The sequence below is a fragment of the Ailuropoda melanoleuca genome, chromosome 12 (assembly GCF_002007445.2).
Source record: "Ailuropoda melanoleuca isolate Jingjing chromosome 12, ASM200744v2, whole genome shotgun sequence".
Lineage (NCBI taxonomy): Eukaryota > Metazoa > Chordata > Mammalia > Carnivora > Ursidae > Ailuropoda > Ailuropoda melanoleuca.
The window spans coordinates 33,351,926-33,376,724 of NC_048229.1; the positions used below are offsets into that span (position 1 = coordinate 33,351,926).

The window sequence follows — 24,799 nt, forward strand, 5'->3', positions numbered from 1 at the left end:
TTTTTAAAAATGATTTTTTTTATTTATTTGACAGAGAAAGAGAGCACAAGCAGGGGGAGATGCAGGCAGAGGGAGAAAGAGAGAGAAGCAGGCTCCCTGCTCAGCGGGGAGCCCCACTCCAGGTTCGATCCCAGGGATCCCAGGGCACTGGGATCGTAAGAAGTCAGACACTTAACCAACTGAGCCACCTAGGCACCCCTAAACATAGGCATTTTGTAGGACCATGGAACTTTGACTTTTGCTCTGAGATGGGAGCCCTGGGTAGGTTTCATGTGGTCCAGAACGATAGTGTTGTCAAAGGATCTCTGACTTAGATTATAAAAGGGTCCACCTTCTTTGTAATAACAATTAGAATGGTGCAGGCTTGATTCCCCCAGGCGGATGGGCTGTGAGAACTGGGGTACAGTACTACCCGTTTCTAAGTCTTGGTTTCCTTGGCCATAAAATATGGTCAGAAATTGATGACCTCTAGTGTCTTAAGCTCAGTAGGGGCAGGATTTCTGTCATCCCGCTGCCTAAGACAGTGCCTGGGACTGACTTAGTAGGCGCTCGATAAATAGTTCAATGAACGTGGGACTCTGTAGGTCGTTGAAGTTCCACAAATCAACAGCAGGTGTCGCACTAGCCCTATAACTGCCTACCCCGACTCTCCGGAGTTGGGCTAAATCAAACTCTAGAAGGAACTCGCTCACTCGAATTCGGATTTTTTCAGGGAAGGGGCTTCTGAAAGCCGACTTATGACTATCTTCTCTTAAAAAACAAACTTCTCACTTGGGAAAAGGAGCTTCGGGCCCTTTAACATCTAGAAGCAATTGGGCCCCGTCCTCGAACGCCGCTTCCCAGAATGCGCGGCGCTATGCAAATGAAGACGGTTTCCAAAGGGAGGATGATTCATGCCCATGCAAGAAAAAGGTAACATTCTTAACGGATATATGTCGTGGTTGGGGAGAATTTATAGATATCAGAGTCAACAATCTCACACCCTCCCAAATTATGTGACCATAACTGTAAGAAGTTAGCAGTTTTTGGGTTTTATATAGCTGTGTGGGAAGACATGAATTTCGCCCGAATGATCCTCAGTGGTCTGGGGTGCAGGCTTCAAACCTGTAGCTGTCTAGCGACAGAGTGGTTCAATTCCACCTTTCGGGCGACTAGTTTCCTTTTTTATATTTCCATCGGATTGGACATTAGAGCGGGTTGTTGGTGAGAACGACCCTCGGGCCAGCGCCTAATAACATCGCTGCGATCCTCCGCTTCACAATTGAATCTCCGTCACGCGGGTCTCTTTTCCCACGGTTACACTTACACTGGGAGTATCAAAGATGATCTAAAAGATGATGAAAATCATCCTGGATCTCTCCCCTTCCCTTGCTTATTCTCCCACTCAGTCACTTGCCCACTCATGTATTTAATTACGCATGGACTTATTCATAGGTCAAATAGTCATTCATTCATTCAGTCATTCAATCATTCAACAAAGTATTTGTTTCGTGCCAGGCGCTGGGAACACAGTGTTGATCGCAGCCCCCGCCCTGGCCTCATGGTGCTCCCAGTCCAGGGAAGGAGACAAACATTAAACAATCATTAATTACACATTTAATGAACAACTACAAAGGTGGTAACTACTGGGAAGGCAAGTACTGATCTTAGAGGCCATCTAATAGGGAGACCTGAGTTCAGATGCGGTGTCAGGGTGACATGTGGGCAGACACCTGAAGGATGAGAGCAGATGAGCCAACAGAAGGGGGAAATATTCCAGGCTAGGGATCAAGGTGGCCCCAATAAACACCAGTGAGGATGGTGATAACCGCACCTTCGCTCTGCACTCAGCAGCAGCACGCATAAGTTCCCTGACTCCTCATAGCCCCATTCTGCAGCTGAGAAAACTGAGGTTCATGGAGATGAAGCCTTTTGTCCAAGGTCACACAGCTTTGGTAGGCTCAGACCACTGGCCCATGCTATTTACTCCTGCCCTGTGCTGTCTTTCTGACGGTAGCATTTCACCAAGTTCTGTCTGTTCTGCCTCCTACTGTCTTTTCAATTCCAATCCTCCTTTCTATCTCATAGCCCTGCCCCTGTCCCAGGCTTCCCCAACACATACCAGTGTCCCCACCCTAGACCCCTCCCTGGTCTCCTGCCCCAGTCTTGCCCCTTTCTCTGCCAGCTACCTTCCACTTGGTGGTTAAAGAGGTCTTCCTAAAGCACAAGCCCGCCCCTGCCTTTCTTGCTCTCAAAACCTGCTGTGGCTCCCCAGTGCCCGCAAGAAAAGATATGAATTCTTAGTCTGGAATTTAAGCCTGGAGAATCTGGTCCTTGCTAAACAATTTCTCCACGCCTTTTGCTCTGTGAACCTCTAGCTCACTAAATGTATCAAGCCCTCTCCCCACCAACAGCTCTTTGCACTGTGTAATTTTCTATCCCCTTCTATGTCCTCTGTTTAGCCTCCAGGACTCAGCTCAGCCATCCCTCCTCAAGGAAGTCTTTCCTGACTCCCCGACCAGGTTATGTGTGCCCATTGGGCTCTCCCAGATCCATGGATCCCCCCAACCCTGTGTACTTGAGATCATCCTCGACAGGTCTGTGTCCCTCTCTGGACTGTGAGCCCTCGGAGGGGAGAGCCTGGAGCTGTTTCAGTCCCCACCATGTCCCCAACACTGCCCAGCACGGGACTGGGCACACAGTAGGTACTTAGGAAATGTTTCATATTGATTAATAAATTAAGGGAGGCAATATTTTTGGTTCCGTCCATTTTAGGTTGGCTCCTATAGGTTCATAACCCAGAAAATATGGTGGTGGGAAAACACAAAAGGAAAGTCAACTTCAGTGTAAAGTGATCCATGTTTTTGTGGTTCATGTGACCCTGAGGACTGACAAATCCTTGCTGATCTTTAGTACTGTGGGACGTGCGTGGTTCAAATTTCTCTACCTTTTCAACCTTCACTCAGGTCATCCTGAACATGCAGGGTCTGGATAAGTTCCTCTGTTGTCAAGAAACCTCCCCAAACCCCCTTTGGCATTTCAGTAGCTCACGCCCACTATTCTGCCTCACCCCCTCAAAGAGGAGGCAGCCCCTGTGGGAGGTCCTCTGACTGCCTAGCCACCTCTGTCCTGTTGTCTTGTTGTCGACTGATTCACAGGTGGGAGTCCCAGAAGGCACTGTGCGTGTGTACAGCCCCCTCGGCCGATCTGACCTGATTCGCTCCTGCCAAAGGCAGGCAGGGGCCGGGCATCGGGAACAAACAGACCCTACAGCTTGGCAGACTCATATTTAAGAGCTTTTTATTGGCGACAGTGCAGAACCATGGCGGGAGGGTTGTGGCCCAGTGCCAGCCAGCCCCAGCCCCCCATGGTCAGGTGCAAAATACAAAAAGAGAATCACAAATACAGCATGGGGGGGGGTGCTTGGGGGATTCAATAAGTTGTGGTCCTGCAGGGACAGGCCCTGCTCACAGTCTCACACGCACACCCAGAATCCTTAAAAGATACAGATTGTGAAAGTCTATGATCCCTCAGGCTCGCTCACAGAAATAAAATCTCAGGTCCCCAACAAACCCAGAGTCAGGAGACAGCTGGAGGCTCGGGGACGGTCAGCACAGAGACAGACCGAAAACGACCCGGTGAAAAACAGGCAGAGAAAAGACGGGGTGGGAGAGACGCTGGAGAAAGAGACGGCCAGAGACTGCCCCAAGCCCCCAGAGGGGCCAAGACGATCAGGAGAGACAGCGAGAGACAGCCAGAGGAAAGAAAGCCTGGAACAGGCTGACTCGAAGTTTCCAGAAGCAGTGGTTCCGATTCCACGGGCACCGCTTTGGGGGCCAACGTGACCTAGGCCGACGTTGCAGAAGCGCTCACACACTCACGCGCACACACGCACACACACCCATATATAATATAGTTATTTATACATAATAGATATAAGTGCCTTTCGGAAACCAGGAAAGGGATAAATAGCCACGGGGACGGGAGGCGCGGGATGGGGCACGTGGAATGTTTCCCATGCAGCACAGAAGGCGGCGTGGCCCACCCGAAGTTAAAAAATATCAATCCGCCTCACGATACAATTCTCGTGAGGTGAAGCACAGGGGAAGGGGGGGCGGGGAGCCCCAACCAAGAATCGGGGCTTGGGGGGCTGCGGAGGGGGAACTGGGACCGCGGGAGTCCCGCCCCTTCGAGTTTGCCAGTCTGAAAATATTGGGGGTTGGGGGCCAAAGCCTCGGCCTTTAAATCTTCTCCGGAAAAAAAAATACTGGGGCAGGGGCCCCCCGGCAACCTCCCATTGCTCCCTTTCTAGAAAGGATGTAGGGGTGCCATGGGGAGGGAGAAGTTGGCGTCCTAGGCCGGGGTAGGGGGACAGGCCTTAAAGAAAAAGGCCAGGGCTTGGGGCTGGGGGTCCTGAGGACAGAGGCCACGCGAATAGGTAACTGTCACCCCCACTCTCGATCCTGTCACCCCTTGAGTCTAACTCACTGTTGAGGGGAGGAAGGAGGCAGCTGGGGCGGGGGGAGACCAAGGAAAGGCTTTGAGGCGTGGGGGGCACAATCCGCTCCCCCCCAAGGGTTCAGTCCCACCGGGCTCCCCCCTCCCCCCCCCAACAATCCGGCCAACTCGGTTCACAGTATAAAGCACTCCCGCAGGACGGGCATCACAGCGCCCCCTGCTGCCTGAATCAGAGAGGCCCAGCAAGGAAGGCCGGGAGGGAAGGTTGAGCCAGGCTGGGAGGCTTGGGGTAACACTGTAATCAGAAAAGGAGGGGTGGGGGCCGAATTGGGGGGGAGGGGAGCCTTAGGAGGCCAGGAATTCAGATCGGAGCCACCTTTGCTGGGAGGAAGAGGCTGGAGAGTCAGGGAGGGAGGTTCACATTTCAGACTAAGTCTGGGGGGGAGGGAAGGAGATTATCATAAAGGGCATCAACTTCCCTTAAAGGGAGGCTCAATTCCGAGGAGGATCTCACCACGTGGAAATGGATAAATAAGCTAGGGTCGGGGGAGCAGGGAGAACCGGCCTGGTCACCCCCTGAAGGGTGGGTGTGGTCGAGGTCGTGGGGCCATGGTCTATGGCATTTCCTTGTCGAGCCTCTCTGAAGCGGACTCCAGCCCACCCTGCAGCCCACCACCACCACCCCTTTCCCTCCGCCCAAAGCGAGGCGCCCCACCGCCCCCCCCATCCCCAGAGCTTGGGTTGAGGTGAAAGGACCAACAGGCAGCTGGGGGCGGGGGTCCATTCCCTCCCCACCCCCTGCCCCCAAAGTCACCAGCTTTCTGGCCTCGCCGGGCCACAGAAACAAGAGGCGGCACAAAACACAAGGAGGTCCTCCTGTCCGATGACAGTGGTCGCAGAGAGTCAGACAGGAGAGGCAGGAAGGCCACACACCCGCTTTGTCTCTTCCCCTCTCTCTCTTCCTCCTCCTCTTCCAAATCTCTCTCCCTTGTGGGTTTGTTTGTTTTGTGTCTAAAGAGTTCACAGGGCAAGAAGGGAGGGCGAGTTCAGGGGGTCGGTGGGCTGGTCACTGCCGCTGGGGCGTTGGGCGCCGGTGAACGCGGAGACCTCCGGGCAGGTGAGGACAAACGAGGAAGTGTACGAAGGGTTAACAACGGGGAAGGGGTCGCCGAGGACTTGAACTTCACTGTGTGTAAAGAGAGAAGCCGTCAGGTTGGGGGGTGCGTCTTGGCTGGTCTGGAAGGGCAGGGGCGGTGGTGGCGGGGGCGGCAGCAGCCAGCTGAAACCATCTTCCTTAGTGGATGCTGACCCCGGCAAATCTCTCACCTCCGCCAGCGGGCCGGGACCCGGCCCCTCTTCGTAGGGGATCTTGCAGCCCGGTTTGTGGGCGACCAGCACAAACTCCAGACGCTCCTTCTCCTTTTGGAGCTCGGCGATCTCCGACTCCAGCTCTGCCTTTTCTTCCTCCAACTGATCTGTCTCCTGAGGTCCGGTCATGGAGGAGAGGGAAGAAGGAGCAAAAGGCGTTGAGCGACCAGAGAAGGTGGGTCAGGGCTAAAACCTTCTCCCTTACTCTTGCTGATGAGGCCCCCGGGGCTGGAAGGCGGCTCCAGATGGAGCGGCGAGACCCCCTGATATGGGGTCCTGCTGTGTTATGGGACTGGGGCCAGGGTCTTGCCTTCCGGGAGCCTGTCCCCCCGCCCCACGTGTTCGGTGGGAACTGAGAAGGGGCCAGGGGTCCATGGAGGGCTCTGGTTGTCAGAGACACTCGGAGGTTTGTTGAATGAATGAACAACCATTCTATGTTTTTAATGCCACCTCTTCCCCACGGTTACCCTTACCACTCTGTCTCCCAGGGAAGAGACCCCATGGCGCGGGAAAGGAGAGGATTTCTCCGATTTCCTCTAGGGGCAGCAGGTCACCCTGCAGGCACCACTCCCAGACCAAGGTAAGTTGTAAAAAAGGGTAGGGGGCGTCGGCAGTTGCCGCCTGCCTGCGGTCTGAGGGGTCTGAGTGCCTGCGGTAAGCAACTGACAACTGACGTGGGCTCAAAGCATTTTGCTTCCCAGACTCTCCAGAATGTCAAAGCTAGAAGGAGTCTGGAAGATTCCACGAGGGGTTGAAGAGATGGAGACACCGAGGCAAAAATGGGCTATGGCTTGCCCAAGCCCAAAAGGGAGAAGAAAGGACAGGACCTCTGTGCAGGGTCATAAACCGGGGCTGGCATGGCCGGGAGGGTGTGAGGGTCTGTGTGTGCGCCTGGGCTTACCCCGTCTGGCCACACCTGTACCTAGTTCCTCTGGCCCTCAGCCCCGGGCCAGGACGCAGGTGGCGAGGGGTGGAGGAGGAGGGAGAGCCCTCCTTCGGTGTTCCCTCACCACCACCCCCCCCCCGGGGCCCATGCTCACCGCCTGGAGTCGGTCAGTCAGCTCCCTCCGACGGTTCCTACACTTGGCTGCTGCCAATTTGTTGCGTTCCCGGCGAACCCTTCTCTTCTCCTCCTCCTCCGGAGTCAGCTGAGTAGGGGAGACAGAGGCCATGAGGTTTGGGGACCCGGTGCCGCGCCTCCATCCATCCCAAACCTCCTCTTCTTCCAGAACCCAATCCTCCCTGACAGTGGCAAGGACGCTAGGGCTTCTGTAGCACTAAGGCCTCGGTGGTCCCTCACCCCACTGGTGAGAAATTTCCTGCCTCTCTTGCTTCCTACTCCCAGGCCAAGTTGTGATGCCCGTTACTCACCGTCTCCTCTCGGGGTCTCCGAGGCCGGGCTCGGGCCGGGCGGGCAGGCCCAGGTCCACTGGTGGTTCCACTGGTGGAAGGCCCACCACTGCCACTAGCTCCGCCACTGCTGTAGCCGCTCATGCCCGGCGTGGAGTAACTGGTTCCTGGCATGTCGTAGGGGTCGACGGCCGGGGGCTGGGAGGCCAGTGGTTGCCCCTGGGACTGGGCCATGGAAGAGATGAGGGTGGGTTGCACGAGCCACTGGAGGTCCTGGCTGGTTGTGATCGCGGTGACCGTGGGCACGAAGGAACCGGGCATTTCCCCGAGACCGGCGCACTCCTACGGGGTGACACATACACACACAGGCGTAGACACACAAACAGAGACACCGACACACACACACCCAACACACATACACACACCGACCCCGTGAGTGAGCACAGGGCGAGCGGGTGTGGATGTGTGTGTCACAGGCAAAAAGCCACAACACCCACCCTTCCACTACACCGTGACGCAGTGGTTAATGAGAGGATTTCTGCTCAACTGGCTTCTACCTCCTCCTTCTTCTTCGGGGAAAGGTTGCACGGTTCCAGCGGGTGGTGAATCACACCCCGGGTTGGTGACTCTTAGGTGGGGGGGGTGGGGAGGAGGCTGGACACAGCCGGGTGACAGAACCCCCGGGAAGGAGTCACAGCCACACACACAGCCACAACACCCCACCCCCACCCCAGAGGCAAGGGGAGGGAGAGGGAGAGGCCTTAGGCCAAGCCTTCCTCTGCACTCACACACATGCACACACCCCTCTGAGCCGGGAGGATGAGCGACTGGAAGGTCCATGAGACCTCCGTGCAGGGGCGGGGGTCTTAGTTAAAAGGGTGTTGGGGGACAGCCTTAGGAGTTTTGAACAACGTTTCAAGTAATTGTCTCTCCACAGAGTGAGACTGACAAGAGACAGGTTACGGTGCACGGACAGGTAGGGAAAAGTGAGGATCCGGGCTCCCTCAGACTGCCACGGAGGGAGAACGGTGTAGGTCCCGAGGCCCCGCGCCCAAGCGGCGCTCATCTACCCCCACCCCCAAGTGGAATCCTAGGACTGCTCGGAAGGCTTAACTACTCTCCCAGGGGGCGTGGTGAGGGATGGGCTGGCTCGCTGGCCAATCAGAGTCCTGAAAACCCAGAGGGGGCGGGGCTCCTGGAGACCACCTGGCTGGTTCCCCTTGGGTTAGCGGTTCTAGCCCTGTCTTCCGACACAGCGGAGGGTTCGGGCGTCCGGAACAGAGGGACTGGGACTGTGTCTGTGTGTGCCCGGAGAAGAGGGTGACGGCCACCCATGTCTCCCAAAGAGACCCCGGCACACAGACACCCTCGGCCCCTGAGATCGGAGGGTCCTGATCCCCGCAAGGTCCTGGCGGACCCATTGGATCGCAGAGGGTTGCTCCTGTCACGACAGGAATCCCCTCGCTCTGCCTTTAGAGGCCCGTAAAAGAGACCCCAGAGCCAAGGAACCACGAGTTCCGGGGACGGAGAGGGGGGAAGGGAACTGCACCCTTCAAATAGGAAGGGAAAGTTGATTGGCTATAGTCCGCGCCGCGGCGGCCAATCGGAACGCCGGGCTGCCCCCTCCCTTAGCAACGTGGCCCCGGCGTTCCAAAATAGAACGCTCCGGGACGTCAGGGGCGGGGCGGACGAAGGGGGCGCCGCGCGCCGTGCGTGCCCCGCGTCAGACGGAGGATTCCAGCGCGTCAGCCGTTACGCACGGGTCCCCCGTTACGTCTCCGCGCAGGAGGCGGAGGCAGAGCTACCAAGCTGGGGTTCGAGGCCGGCTTGCCCGCCGGATCGAGGGCAACCCGATGCCGGAGTAGGCGCTCCGATGGAGAAGGAAAAGGGAGAAGGCTACTGGAAGCTTCCCCGGGATTTTCCCCACCAGCCTAACTGCGCTAGCTTCAGGTTGAGGACCTGAGTCGGGAGCAGTCCCGGAGCAAGCTAAAAGTTCTCAGCACTGCTACCGCATACACGTTGCACTGAACGGAGCATTCTCCCCACCCCCCAAAGCTTACCCCTCTACGTTCCCTCCCTGCGATCCACGCACACCACCAATTGCAAACACGTCCCGACTCTGCAGTTTGCCAAGTGCGCGGTGAGCCTATTCCCTCTCCGATTCTGAGTTTTGGTGCGTCTTTATTTGGGGGTGGAGGGATTGCTCGCTCCTCCCCGGAATTTAAAAAGAAAACCCAAAAAACATAAAGCAGCACCCCAGCCCTCTAGAACTTACCTGGGAGGCGGCGGCGGTGGGTGGACTGCCGAAGGAGTCCACCGAAGACAGATACTGAGACTCGGCGGAGGGTGAGGAGCTGCACCGGGAGCCGGAGTCGTAGTCTCCGGGGAAAGCTTGAAACATTTCCCTGGGCACAGGGGGGGCCCTGTGACCACGCTGAGGTCGCCGGGAAGCCAAGGCTCTGGCCGGGTGGAAAAGAAAGGTGCGAGTCCGGGGTGAGCCGAGCGCGTCCCCAAAGCGCGCTGTCCGAGGAAACTCGGGATGGGGGCAGCGTCCCGCTCCAACAATGGCAAAGTTTCTGTGCAATTCCTCTGCGGTGCCCAGGCCCCCACAAGATGCCGCTGTGTCTCTTGAAAGTCCAGGCTCCGTAGGACCCAGGGGCGTGGGGGGGATCGCTCCCCCAGAGGCGGAAAGCGCTGTCTTGCTGTACAGAATCGGCTTCGGGTGCGGTCTCTTCCACGGGTCCAGCGGGTCCCACGGGGGGAGGGGAGTAATAAAGAAGACAAAAAGAGTAAGTCGCTCCTCCAAAATAAAATGTAGAATTATCTAGAAGAATCCTCCCCAAAACTTTCTCGCCGGAAAAAAAAAAATAAACTGAACTTCACAGCCCCCAAAAAGAACCACAACAATCAAGTCCCCAAGTCCCAGCTCCGCCTGTCCCTGCCGAAGCCGTAGCTCTCAGTCTTATGAATGAACCCCAAAGCCGCCAGCCTGTATTTATATGCCCGGGACCCGCCTCCTTGCTTACGTCACTCGACCCAAGCTCCACAAACTTCCTAAAATCTCCGGCCCTGCTGAACTCAGCCCCGCGCCGTCCGGCAAGAGGTCTGCCCTAGCTTGGATCTGTCCACCCGCATCACCCTCGCTGCCCTGGGGGTCGTGGGGGCTGCGTTCCAGAGCCCTAGGCGGGAGGGGATCCCGGCCCCGCCTCCCAGGAGTTCCTGTGACGCAATTAGCCATATAAGGAGCTCGGCCGGCGCGGCAGAGTGTTTGTTTGGTATCCTAGCAATTACGTCAGAGGGAATCCCTCGCTCGCTCGCGCGCTCACCCCGCGCGCCTGCGGAACCCGTCCGCGCCTGCGCAGTGCCGTGCCGCCCCGGGGGCTGGTATTAATAGGCTCTGAAACTAGCCTGGGGAAGACCCGGCTAAGTGGGTACTTCTCACCTCTGGCAGCCCCTCCCAGTTCTCCCGGTGGAGCAGCGCCCTCACTCAAGAGGAAGGTCAGAACCCCAGAAAGAGACCCTGGCTACTGTTGGTGTAGTCACGTAGGCGGGGAAACTGAGTCCCGAGCGGAGTGGGAGGGGCTGTGATGCTCCGGGTGAAAGTGGAGGTGGGGGTGGAGGCCCTCACGGCCCTGACTCGGGGAAATGTTTTCCCTCTCTGAGCTTCAGCTTCAGTTTTCCCAGTTGTGTCTTGGACCCCGCTGGCCCCGTAGTCCGGCGTTTGGGAGGTATGCGGCTTTGGAGCGGGTAGAGAACGAAATTTAGGATGAAGCGTCCCTGCTGCTGGTGTTGGTAACGTCGCCTTCCCGCTTCATAATCCTACCTTTAGACGTAAAGAATGTGTGTGTGAAGAAGAAGAATTGATAATAATAATAATAATAATAATAATAATAATAATAATAATAATAATAATAGATGCCGTGTATTTAAATATGACCAAATACCAGCTCCTGTATTAAGCCTTTCACCACGAGATCTGTAATCCTTAAACCAGCGTTTGAAGGTTAAGGGAGGAAAATCTTCACTTTATTAAAGAGGGAAAAAGTACTCGAAGAGGTTAAGTGAGTTGCCCAGAATCCCATGGCAAGAAATTCAAACCCAGAAGGTTAAACTCCAGAGCTCCTCCTCCCTTCCTGATTTCTGAGAACTGCCTGGTTCAGCGAAACTCCCTGAAAAACCTGGCTCTTGGGATTGTTTCAATGGTAACGGTGATATTCCGGGGAAGCTTCGAAGCCTCGCGAACCTACCTGTCCGCTCCCAGCGCGCACTGCTGTGACCCAGTCTCGGAGGAGTAGAGCTGCTTGCCTGAGGCCTCCCAGTTAGGAAACGGGGTTCAAGAGTTTAATTTGGGTATTTGGGATGCCACAGTCTCCAACTCTTAAGCAGCCACTGGGAAGGGTCCCACCTGCTGCTTCACAAATCTCAGAGATCCATCCCGATGCAGAACCTAACCTAGCCCTAGGCACAGAGGGAGAAGCGCTTGGAGATTGTTGGAGCCCAGAGAGGGGGAGGCCCTGGCTCAGGGTCACACAGCAGGTCCGAGGCAGAGCAGGAGAGGGTAGGTGGACCCTGATTCCCAGCGGAATCTTGATTCCCTGCTTTGATCGTGGGGAGCGGGGAGGGAGATGTGGAAGGCTAGAGGGACACAGAGGGCAACATGGGGAACGGGGGAGGTCGAGGTTTCCAGACAAGAGCCCAGCCTCCAGCCTACCCTCCACCTCTTTCCCCCACGCCCCCTCTGTCTGCCACAAGTCTGGAAGTGGGGACAGGGACTAGGAATGACACAGCAACCACCAGCAGGCAGTGACTCGGCCCAGCAGCAGACAGGGAGTGACCCCTCGTTCCCTGTCCTGTCCAAGCCCCTCATCTCTCCCACAGAATAAAGGAGACACATGGGAGACACCCTGGTGGCCCAAAGACCTTCACACCCTGACACAGGTGGCCCATGTGTCCTCACAGCCACTGGCATGTACTCACAGGCTCATGTGGGCATTCACCCCCGACCGGCAACACACCCCCCCACACACGTCGAAACACACACTGTCATGTGGTCCCCAACACACATGACCCACATTCACACAGTTATAACAAGGGCTAATTCTTCCTGAGCACTCATATTAATTTCCTTCCTTCTCACAACACTCCTATGAGGTAGGAACCGTCCTTCGACCTGCAAGGAAATGGAGGCCCAGAAAGGTGAAGTCACTTTCCTAGAGTCACACAGCACATGAGCGGCAAAGCTGGGATAAGAATGCAGCACGTCAGCCCCAGAGCCCATGGGTCTACTTTATTTATTTATTTATTTATTTATTTATTTATTTATTTATTTTCTCAGATTTTTTTAAAAAAGATTTTACCCATTTATTTGACAGAGATAGAGACAGTCAGCGAGAGAGGGAACACAAGCAGGGGGAGTGGGAGAGGAAGAAGCAGGCTCCCAGTGGAGAAGCCTGATGTGGGGCTCGATCCCGTAATGCTGGGATCACGCCCTGAGCTAAAGGCAGAGGCCCAACGACTGAGCCACCCAGGCGCCCCTATCAGATTTTTTTTTTAAGTCATCTCTACACCCAGTGTGGGGCTCGAACTTACAACCCCGAGATCAAGAGTCATATGCTCCACCTTCTGAGCTGGCCAGGCATCCAGAGCCTGTGCTTTTAATTATTTAATGAGTTACGTACACCAATATATTCATGTGCAGGTGGTCACGTTCATGCAGACACTGGGCATTTATGCCCTTGACAGGCAGACCCCGAATCTAGGGGGCCTGGGCTTACATTCTGGTCCCAGCACTTATCCTTGGGTGACCCTGAGTCAGTGATGTCTGGAGCTTCCGTTTCCTCACCTGGGAAAGGAGGACAGGAGTAGTGCCCAGCTCATGGGGCTGGTGGGGGATTGCGTGAGGTGAGTATCAGGAAAGCTTCTGGAATATGCCTGGCACGTTGTAGGATTTTGTTTTGCTATTAAAACAGAGCCACCTGGACCTTTGCCGATATAGACCCTCGCAGAGATGTCAGCCAGAAGTAGAGATACACAAGGTCACGTTCTGACCCTCCTGAGCCACAGATACTTTTGTTTTCATTGTCTTTTTCCTCCATAAAGACATCTTTGAAAATATATTTTATGTGGCACCTGGGTGGCTAATTTCGTTGGGGGGTCCAACTTTGATTTTGCCTCAGTTCATGATCTCAGGGTTATGAGATCGAGTCCTACATCAGGCTCTGCGCTCAGCAGGGGTCTGCTTGAGATTCTTGCTCTCTCTCAAATAAATAAATAAATAAATAAATAAATAAATAGATAAATAGATAAATAAATAAATCCTTTAGAAAAATAATAAAATAGGATTATTAATTATGACTGCATTGGTATAAAGACATATAATACTGTATATTAGAGGGGGCGCCTGGGTGGCACAGCGGTTGGGCATCTGCCCTCGGCTCAGGGCGTGATCCCAGAGTTATGGGATCGAGCCCCACATCAGGCTCTTCCGCTATGAGCCTGCTTCTTCCTCTTCCACTCCCCCTGCTTGTGTTCCCTCTCTCGCTGGCTGTCTCTATCTCTGTCGAATAAATAAATAAAAAAGAGTTTAAAAAAAAATACGGTATATTAGAACATTTTTACCTAGAAGCTCAGGGGATTTTTTTCTTCTGATTTTAAAAGAAATTACATTTTTGGTAGGCTCCTAAAATTATCATAGGCCCTAGTACTGTGTCCTCTGCGCCTAAGGGAAAAGTTGGCTTTGGTGACCACACACACACACACACACACACACACACACACACACAGTCTCACTCAAACACATGCACAGATATGCACACCGTACACACAGAGCATGAGGTGGGCAAGGCAAGTCTTTCTTCATGGCGCTCAATCCCAGGGAGCTTCCAGGAGGACGAGGGCTGGAATGTGGGGGAGAGGGCAAGACCTCCCCACCCCTGGCTCCGGAGGGCTTGGCTCTGCATGGGGAGGAGGCAGGGGGAGTCCTCAGCCTTCTGCCCCCACAGGTAGGGGGTGGGGTGGCAGTGCCAGTCCCCCTTGCTCCGAGCATCCTGTAAACAGCCCTGGGGTCAGCTCTGCCAAAGGCGGGCCTCAGCGCATCTTCCATCCTTCCTTGGGCAAAACTCAGGCTACCCTGTCCCTCAGTTTCCCCATCCACAGAGCAAGAAGGCTGGATGATGGTGGGCTCTGAGAGTCCTTTCAGGCTCCGAAATTTAATAATGAAAAGAAGGAGGAGGAAAAAAGCAAATGCTTAGGAGGCTGTGCTTGGCGCTTTCACACATGTTACCCCAGTTAATACTCACAGCGTGCCAGCCCCCTAAGGAGGTTGTGTTATTATCCATATTGTGCAGAAAAGAAACTAAAGGCGGTTAAGGCTTCTTAGTTGTTTGTGTGATCGTGAATGAGCTGGGGAATCTGGTTACAGTGCAGATCCGGTGGGGCCTTTGGCATTGCAAGCAAGCCCCTGGGCGATGCTGGGGCTTCAGCCGCAAGAGGAAGGTCTGTGGGTGTTTCTGCGGAATGGAGTTGGGAGGGGGTGCACGTGCAGGTGTGTGCCCTGTTGTTGTGACTGTCAACTCGATGACTGTAGGGCTAGGCTGGTTGGTGACTTGCAGGCTCCTTGGTACCCAGCATTGAATAGTGTTACTGGCTAGCTGGGCCAGATCCCCACTAAGCAGTCTTGGAGGCCTCCTGGAGGGGGTGTCTGTGGAATTTCAGGGAAGCCAAGTGGTCCGGACTGGGGCCTCCTAGCTTGACTTTCCTTTTTTTTTTTTTTTTTTTGGGTTTTTTTTTTTTTATTTGACACAGAGAGAGACAGCCAGCGAGAGAGGGAACACAAGCAGGGGGAGTGGGAGAGGAAGAAGCAGGCTCCTAGCAGAGGAGCCTGATGTGGGGGCTCGATCCCAGGACCCTGGGATCACGCCCTGAGCCGAAGGCAGATGCTTAATGACTGAGCCACCCAGGCACCCACCCTAGCTTGACTTTCCCAACACACTTGCATTCAAACTCCCCATTCACCGTGGCCCACAAGGTCCAGGATAACCTGGCCTGTGCCAAATCTCCATGTTCTAGACACCACGGTCTCCCTCCCTGTCTTCAAGTCTTTGCATGTGCTCTGCCCTCTGCCTGGAGCACTCTCCCTGTTGCTTCCTTAGCCTATATTCTCCTCCTCCAGGAAGCCCTCCCTGGGGCAGCCCCCCTCTAGGCTCTGCCTCTCTGGGTTCATCACTCTCTGGGGACTGGGGCTCTTTCCCCCACTGGGCTGTACTGTTACTGAGGCCTGGGCTGGGGCTGTCCTGGTCACTGCCATGTCCCCACACGGTGCTGGGCACTCCGTAGGCGCTCAGTAAACATTTGTGGACTAAGTGAATCTTCACCATTCACTCGTTGGTGCGTTCAAACTCTGACAGATTGTCTCAGACAGAAGCATATCTGGGCCTCTCTGTTCCTTTGCCATCACACTGTTGGAAGGGGGAAGATGTTCTCGACCAGCTAACAAGTGGGGAGGCTGCACATGGGTGTCAGGGCCTGGCTGCAGGTGTCAATGAACAGTCGACCTCCTTGTCCTTCCTGCCCATGTCCAAGGGGGAACTGAGCTGAGCTGGTGACCGTGGGTCTTTCCAGGGGTGGGGTGGGATGGGGTAGACACATTTTTCAGGGGTGTGAAGAAGGAGGCTTGGTTTACAGAAGCCAAACCGTGGAGACAGAAAGACACGCACACGAAGCAGGTGGGCAGGCGCACGCCTTTCACTTTTGTCTGCATGGATACACAGACACCGAAGTAAATGCACAATCACACACACACACAGCTAAACCCACGCTGCTGTGTGGACACATCGCAGAGGTGCGCATACACCCAACCACACAGATACGGACAGGTGCACTCCTTTGTCGGTCTGCACGGACGCACAACTCCACACGCACAAACCGGCAGAGCCAGGCCCCCCCGCCGCCAGGTAAGACCCCAGCGCTGCAGACTCACAGAATTTCTTAGATATCCACATTTGTGCTGAGATGCACCCACAGATGCACAGGCCCACAGAACCTCCGTGGACTTGCTCAGAGTTGTATAAAAACCAACAGAACAAGGCACACAGATACACAGACTCACACGCCCAGCTTCCATGACTGTGTCTGCTTTCTCCTGCACGCGCTCAGACCACACACACGTAGTTGCACATATGCGGGCATGCAGACCGAGATAAGCAGAGGCCCCTCTCAGCTCCTGGCCTGTCTCAGGCCCTGGGGCCGAGGGTGCTGTGGACCCCCCTCACTGTGGGGGCTCGCTTCTCATTCACCTGTAACCCAGACCCACCCAGTGTGTTGGTGTGTCACTGGCTATAATCACTCCAGGCATGGGGTGGCAGGAGTGTTCAGCGAGGTTGGAGCAAGCCAGGAGAACTTCCTGGTGGAGGTGAGTCTGAACGACCACCACTAAGTCCTGAAAAGATCTAGATAAGGAGTGAGTCCCTGAAAGCACTCTCTCCGGAGGGACATGTAAGACCAAAGAAGGGGAAGCAGGAGAGACAGTGGGAAGCTAAGAGGGAGGACCAGACCAAGGTGTTGAGGATGACTCTTTTGGAGACCTTTCCGGCTGGACTTAGGATGAAAATAATCTGAGTAGTAATAATATGGCAGCAGTCACTTAAGACAACTGACCATGTGACAGGTGCTATATTATACAGAACTACTCTATCTTCTATATTCTTTTTTTTAAAGTAAGCTCCACACCCAGTGTGGGGCTGGAACTCACGACCCCAAGATCAAGAGTCACATGCTCCACTGAAGGACCCTACCAGGCCCCCCTAGGACCACTGTATTTTCTTGTTTAACTCTTCCAGTAACACTATAAGGAGGGCACTCGCTGTGTGACCCTGGGCAAGTAACTTAACTTCTCTGAGCCTCAGTGTCCTCATCTATAAAGTGGGGAGAACAAGGGCACCTCCCTCCTAGCGTTGTTTTTAGGAGTAAATGAGTTTATATGCAAAATGCTGAGAGCAGTGCTTGGCAGAAAGTATGCTCCCCCGCGAGTGTAGGCGCCTCCGGGCGAGAATTATTATCCCCATTCCCCAGATACAGAAAGCAAGGCCCAGAGCCCTTAGGGAACTTGCCCAACTTGCAGGCTTGTGTGGAGTGAGGCCCAGGCGCCCGCCCAGGCAGGGAGGCTCCGCAGTCCCGGGATGGATGGCGGCAGGGGCCTCCCCACCGGGGGTTCTGAGTGTGCGTGCCTGCAGGTGTGGGTGTGTGCGCGTGCGAGAGTTCTTGCGTTAGCGCATTGTGGCGACTCCATTGTTCCCGACCCGACCCGTGGTTCTCTGCGCAATCAGCCTGGCCCACCCCACCCCACCCCAGCAGGTCATCGAGCCACTGCCCACAAGCCACAGCCTCCCCGGCACACCCACACGGGCTTCCTCCTCCAGCTCCGGGGCCTCCCCGCCGCTCTGCGCTCCGCGCTCTCCCTCCTGCACCTCGAGGACGCCTGCGGCCCCGGTGGTCTCCGCCGGTAGCCGCCCCGTCCCTGACTCAGGCCCTGTGCTCCCTCACTGACCCCCAGGCGGCCTGCCGGCCCCCGCAGCCAGACAGCCACGCGGGGGTGTCTCGTGGGGGTCACAGCAGGCCACGTGCCCGCGCCCGCGGTGGCTGAATTCCGCCTGTGATTCAGTCAGCTTGTCTGGGCGGCCGGGGGGTGCCCTGGCTGGGTGATGTCAGCGGCCAGGTATGCGGCCCCGGGGTTTCTCTGAGGTGACTCAGGCGCCTGAGCTACCCTTCCCCTCCTGCAGTAGACACTCCGGGCAGCTGTCCAGGGCGGGCAGCGGGCCGGCCGCCTGACACTCCCTTCCCGGCCCCTTCCACGCCCTCCGCAGCCCTGAGCTGTGGGAACAGCCGGGTGTGTGTGTGCGGGGGTAGCCCTTCGCAGGGACTGGAGGCTCAGGGCCCGGCTCCAGCCCTGCCAGCCCACCGGGCCTTCCCTAACTACCCCCAAGACCTAGACTCATAGGTTGTTGTGGGGTGAAATTCATTCATTCATGTTATTCATCCAGTCAGCTGTTCAAACACATCTACTCAGAGGGTCTCCTGTGTCAGGCACTGTAGACAGAAATCTGTCACAAAGCCCCTAGCGGGGTCTACACACTGTACCTTTTGATCAGTGCTAGTGTTACCCCCTCTCCAAATTCCATTCCCCCAGCCTGCAAGACTCAGGCTGGTTTCTCCTCCTCCAGGCAGCCCTCCAGACTGTTCCAGCTTCTTTTAATCCTTAGCCCCTAACAGCTTTTGGAAGAAGTCCTTTCTGGAATCTGACCGTCCACCAGCCTGCCTCAGCAGATGCTTTTTCTTCTCAACTGTGTGTGTGCCTGGTCCCCTTGAAGGATTTGCACCTCTACTCCTCTCACCCCCAAGCTCCACCCCTCCTCGGCCTTCCCCAGAACCTGAGCTTGGCAGTGACAATGTAATTGGGCCTTGTAGACCCCGACTGCTCACAGCATACCTACGCCAGAGCCGACATGTTCGTTTGGACTCAGCTTCATTTAGCCACAGTCACTTCTGGACGAGGTCTGTCATCACGCCCATTTTACAGGAAGGAAACTGAGACTCAGAAATATTTTGGTACTCACTAGCTAACACCTGAGTCTGTAACTTGAATTCTGCATCCAGGGCCACACGAAGAAGAAGTAATAATACTTCTGACAATCAAAAGTGAGATTTTGGTAAATGTTTATTTTGTGCCTGGCACTTTTTAAATGCTCTCTAGATGAACTCATTTACTCCCCACAAGAGTCCCATGAGTGGGCCGGTTATTATCCCCATTTGACAGATGAGAAAACTGAGGTATGCAGAGGTCCTAACGCTAAAACAGAGAGAACCACGCAGGTCAAGTCCATAAATATTGACGGAGGCCCTCCTATGCGTCACACAGTGTGGTGGGTGCTGCAAATTAGAGCCGCACAGCCAAACGCAGTCCCCCCTCCTGTGATCCGAACCACACACAGGAGACCACCACCCAGAAGCACTGGACCACCCACACAATTACACTGATGTGTGCACTTGACAGGGACACACACAACTCATTGATTCATTTACTCAACAAATAATTATGAGTGCCTACTGTGTGCAAGGCAGTGCTGGGGACCCAGCAGTGACCACAACAGCTCTGGGCCCTGCCGTCATGGGGCACACAGTGCAGTGGGGGAGACAGATGGTAGACAAACAAAGGCATTGCTAGAAATTGTGATAAATGGTGTAGAGAGAACTCTAGAGATAATCTCGCAAAAACAGGGACCTGCATATAGTTACATGCAGATGTCATATACGAGACCCAGAATGACACACACACACAAGAAACCAGAAATGCAAACCACAGGCAAAACCATACACATGCACAGGTACTCACAAACTTACTGTTTCACATACGACCACATGCAGAGACGCAACTACACAAACACACCCACAGCTACAGTTAGCAGGGCTCCAAATACCCATATAACCAGGTACACAAATGCAAGCTGGGGAAACTCTCAGTCCGGTAGTTAGTTGCTCTCACACACAAAGGAAGCCCTCATGATCGTGCTTTCACACAGGAAATACCCGACGTACACATTGTCACTGGCCGAGTCATGCACCTCCAGTCACATCCATTCACGCTGTCACACACCCAATTTCTTCTCTCTGCTTGGAGATTCGCCCCAGCCCTGGTCACATGAAGCTACTGGATGGGGGGTGTTGGGGGGGTGAGTTGGGGATGAGTTATTAGACTCTCCCAGCTGTGGACAGCATTGTGGACACAGGATGGAAGGACCGCGGGGCTGCCTGTCCGATGAAAGAGGCTCAAGGACAGGCAAGAGAACAGAACCCGAGAGGGGAGCGGGGAAAGGAACGGGAAGGAGCTCTCGGGCTGTGGCTCCAACTGTGTGTGCGGGTACAGGTTGGTCTCCACTGGTTGGGACCTCCATAACAACAGTGCACCCAGAAACCCGGGAGTCTGAGGCAAAAGTTTGTGTCTATTTTGGTTGTTATTGTTTGGGGGAATATGAGACAGCCACGGCGCAGGAGACGCTGGACAAACAGACATGCCCGGGAGGAGGGGGCCCAGACGAACAGATACCCGGGCGGAGGCGGTCCCGGGTCAGACAGGAGGAGCGGGCGACAAGTAGACGGCGGCTGTCTAAAGGGAAACCGGCAATTTGGAGACCCGGTTCTCCCCCGCTCCCATCACCGCAGCCCCCCGCCCCCCCGCCCCGGGCTCCCGGTCGGCGCGTCTGTCCGCCCGGGCCGGTCCTGGTTGCGCCCTGTGCGGCCGCGCAGCCCGGCCGGGACAAACAGCCTTCACGTTGCTAGGCGACGGCGTTCCACAGCCCGTCGCGTCACCGCGTCTGCGCGGGCGAGAGGGGGGCGCGCGGAGACGGCGGGCGCGTCGTTTGTTGACGTTGCCTGGCAACCACGTTGGTGCTGCTGGGCAACGCCGGCCGACTGTTCGCTCTCTTAAAGGGGCAGGAACATTTTACAGGCGCAGACTCGGCGGCGAGACTGAGGCGCTGCAAGGAGAGGAGAGGGTCCCTCCCCAGTCGTCGGGGAGGTGGAGGGGATTGGAGCCCGGGTTAGAACCTCCCGAGCAGAGAAAAACTATGAGGCGGGAGCTCCGAACTAAAGTATTTGTGATGGGGCGCCTGGGTGGCACAGCGGTTAAAGCGTCTGCCTTTGGCTCAGGGCGTGATCCCGGCATGGGATCGAGCCCCACGTCAGGCTCCTCTGCTATGAGCCTGCTTCTTCCTCTCCCATTCCCCCTGCTTGTGTTCCCTCTCTCGCTGGCTGTCCCCATCTCTGTTGAATAAATAAATAAAATCTTAAAAAAAAAATAAAGTATTTGTGATATTAGTGTTAGATGTTAGACTGATCGCACGTGTGCATAGGCGCACTGTGAGCACGTCCGGGGTGTGGGGGGGGATGGGTGGCATCCATAACCGGCCAGAACGACCTAGGTTCAAATACTCGCTCTGTGACCTTGGCCTGTGACTTCCTTTCTCTGAGCCTCTTTCCTTCCTGAAATGGAGGTGATAACATCATTCACCTCCAGAACTGAGACTCTGTGAAGTCCTGTTAAGCACTTAGTACATAGTAAGTGCTCCGTACATAACGGGTACAATGATGTTATTTAATAACTGGGGTCTGTCCCTACCTCACTGGGTTTTGGAATAAATGAGATGGTGTTTGTTAAGTACTCCCTGCAGCACCGTGCACTCAATACATGGGGGGGGGGCATTGTCTTATTACTAGTGTTTGTATTTCTCCTCCTCTGGAAAGAAGCACGTCAGAGGGCATTCAGAGTCATTATCTTTCTCTGGTGCCCTGGGCTTCAAAGGCTATGGAATCAGGCAGATATGGTTGCGATTCCTGTCCTGCCGGATCCTGTGTGTGTGACCCAGAGCAAGTGTCTTGCTTCCCCTCTGGCCCTCTACTTCCTCCTCAGTGAAACGTGTGATCGCTCACATCTCACAGAATCACTTCCAGATAATGGTCCTGGGTGAGGGGGTCCCCTCTTGTTGGGCGTGTCGGGTCAGTGCCCCATGTCTGCAGCATGACTCACAGGGCTGTTATGTAAAGATCCTAGATTCTGCACAGAGGGCAGGTTATATAAATGCATTTAACGTGCATCCTACATACCGGGCCTGGGGAGGAGACCTGGCTTGGTAAGCTTGCAATTGCCAAACCATGGCCCAGGCTGTTTCTAGGAAGTAGAGCCTATAAGATGTGAGCCATGTGTATACTGCCTCATTGAAAAGAAAAACTTCCCCTCTTGGGGTATCTCTAGCCCCCTGAATGGCTGTCTTAGTCCCTGCCTCTTCATGTGTGTCCCTCTTTGCGTCTTTCTGACCCTTATCTGTCTCTGTCTCACTATCTCTGTGCATCTCTGTCACTGTCTCTGTTCCCCCTAAGTCCCTTTCTGGGTCTCTGCCTACCCCTGGTTCTCCCTCTTTTCCTGAGTCTCTATATCCTGAGTCTCTACTCCTTTCTGGGTCTCTCTCTCTCTCTGTCTGATTCTTTTTTTTTTTCTTTTTTCTTTTTGACTCCCAAACTTGTTCCGAAGGGGATTCCATGGATTCTGGACAGCACACGGAGCCCCTCAGAGCAGACTGCTGTGTGACCTTGGGTTGGGGCCTCTGGTCTCTGAACCTTTGCTATGCCCTGGGTGCAAAATTAGGTGGAGTAACTAAGCAGGCCAACAGGGGTCCCAGTCACCAAGGGAACTTTTTAAAGGTGGCCCTCTCCAGTCCCACACCCAGAGGCTGTGGGTCAGAGTCTCAGAAAGAGGTGGCAGGGATTATAACCTGTGAGATCTTCCCCGGATGCTTCTGATCAGCTAGCCAGAACTGCTGACCCAGGGCCTCCGACATACCTGTCCCAGCGCCAGGTTCTGACGCCATGTACTAGGTGAGGTTCTACGGAGACACGTGGCCGGGGACTAGAGAGATTTCCACTGCAGGTAGAGGGTCCTGAGGGTGGCGATTTGAATGACAAAGACGGAGTGGGGGTGAGGGTGGGGTCAGAGAGACAGAAACAAGACAGAGACGGGAAGAGAGAGAAACAGGATAGAGTTCAAAGGAGAGGAGGAAAGATAGGGGAACATAGAGACACAGCCAGGGACAGAAATTCTATGTTTTGGGCACACTGCCCGGAAATGCAGCTCCTCGGTGGAGGGCCACGTCCCTGTCTGCGTGCGAGTGTGGGACCATTCAGCAGGTTGCTGCAGGCAGCGCTGGGGTGTGCCAGGGCCAAGCGCTGGGATGAAGTGTGGGAGGCAGATGCCAGGCTGGGAGGTTCTGGGTGCACCCTCTCTGCGTGTACCTGCCTGCCTCTAAGCAAGTGTCCCAGGCCAGCATGGGTGACTGGCTGACAACCCGAACACCACTCGGGCAGCATTATTCCTGGGTCACCGCTTTCAAGCCCACCGGGTACGGCCAAGGAGGATCTTGCTCCCGGGGTCCTGGGGCTCACATGGAGAAGTTAGAGTGTAGCTCCAGGCACCGAGGGTGTTGTGAATTTGACAACAGTACCATCTTTGGAGCCTGATCTCGCTGTGAGTCCTGAGGCAAGCTGAGTGACCTCCTCGGGGCTCAGTTTCTGCATCTGTGAAACGGGGATGATAACGATTCCTATGGAGAGGTTGTGAACACCCACTAACACTATGGTAACTACTGCCATCTACTGAAGGCTTGCTGTGAACGTGCTTGGCAGCAAATTCTGCAGCTCCGAGTTCAAATACCTCCAGAATCGGATCCCCGTGCCCCGTAGTCCAAGTCACCATCTCCTGTTACCTCGACCATGGCCTGGGGCTCCTCGCTGGTCTCCCTGCTTCCTCCCTTGCCTCCCAAAGTCTTTTCTCCACATACAGACCTGGGGATGCTGTTCAAACCAAAGTCATTCATGCCCGTCTTCTTGCTCAAAACCTTCCCATGGCTCCTGACTCGCTCTGGGTCAAAGTCAAAGGCCTCACCATGGCCCATAAACCCCTGCACAATCTGACCTTACTCCCTCTCCCTGTCTCTGCCACTCCCCTACCCTTGTTCTCTCTGCTCCAGCCACACACCGGCCTCCCTGTTCCTGTAACACACCAGACATGTTCTCACCTAAAGGCCTTTGCACTTGCTGCCCCCTGGACTGCGATCGTCTTAGCCGGATGCCTGCATGGCATCCGCTTCACCTGCCTCTGGTCTTTGCTCAAACATCGCCTTCTCTGCAGGCCTTCCCCGACTACCCTATTTAAAATGGCAATTCAGCCCTGCCTTTCTCCGCACTTCCCCAGCGCTCAGTACTTTCCAGGGCGCTGTATACTTCACTTATTTACGCTCCTGTACTGTTCACCACCTCCCTCCCCACCCCCAAAGCGAGAGCTCCTGGGAGGACCGAGATCTTTATCTCCCTCACTGTCGAAGACCCAGCATTTACAGCTGCGCCCGGCACATAGTAGGTGCTCACACACAGCTGTTGCATGAATGAATGATGGATGGTATGAGCCAGAACCGTGCTACGAGCTCTAAGTCGGTGAATTAACTGAGCGGCCCCACAGCCCTATAGACTAAGTGCTACCCATTTTACGGACGCGGAAACTGAGAATCGGGGAGGGGCAGTCCCTGTGACAGAAGTGCAAAGGCCCTGAGACCAGAGGTTGATTATCCTGCCCTCAGAGGCGTCCCTGCGGGCCTGGGGTTGTCTGTGTTCATCTGGCTATCTCTGTGTTTACTTGGGGGCCGGTCCTTGCTCGCCGTGTCTCCTGGTCTCTCTTCATCACCGAGTCCCAGACCGCTCCCCGTGGCTTCGGCCTCCACGAACTTCTCCGAGCTTCTTGCTCGGGGGCCCCCCCGAATCTCTAGGTCCAAGTTGCTGGCTCTGTGTCTCCGGGTCTCCTGCGCCCTGCAGGCCTCTGGGGGCGAGGGCCCCCGGCTCCAGTCCTGGCCCCGCCGGCTCGCCGCCACCCAGCTCTGGCGCGGCCGGGCTCGCTCGGGCCGCCCTGGGGCGGGCGGGGCCTGTTGCCCAGAGACCAGTGTTTTGCCGCCGCAAACTGGGTCTCTGGGCCACCGCGGGGGGGCGGCCTGGGAACCCGCGCCGGGCGTGGGAGCGGGCCGGGGAGGGGCGCGGGCCGGCCCGGCCTGGGCGG

The 24,799-nt window shown here is 55.4% G+C and overlaps 1 protein-coding gene across 1 annotated transcript; it reads right to left on the reverse strand.

Annotated features, from left to right (window-relative positions):
• Positions 1–3,262: 3,262 nt before the first annotated feature.
• Positions 3,263–10,222, reverse strand: FOSB (FosB proto-oncogene, AP-1 transcription factor subunit). Its single transcript, XM_002924259.4, has 4 exons — positions 9,431–10,222; positions 7,177–7,497; positions 6,846–6,953; positions 3,263–5,919 (listed from the first exon to the last, which is right to left on the reverse strand). The coding sequence occupies exons 1-4, from the start codon at positions 9,554–9,556 to the stop codon at positions 5,458–5,460; spliced, it is 1,017 nt and encodes a 338-aa protein (XP_002924305.1). The 5' UTR covers positions 9,557–10,222; the 3' UTR covers positions 3,263–5,457.
• Positions 10,223–24,799: the final 14,577 nt, after the last annotated feature.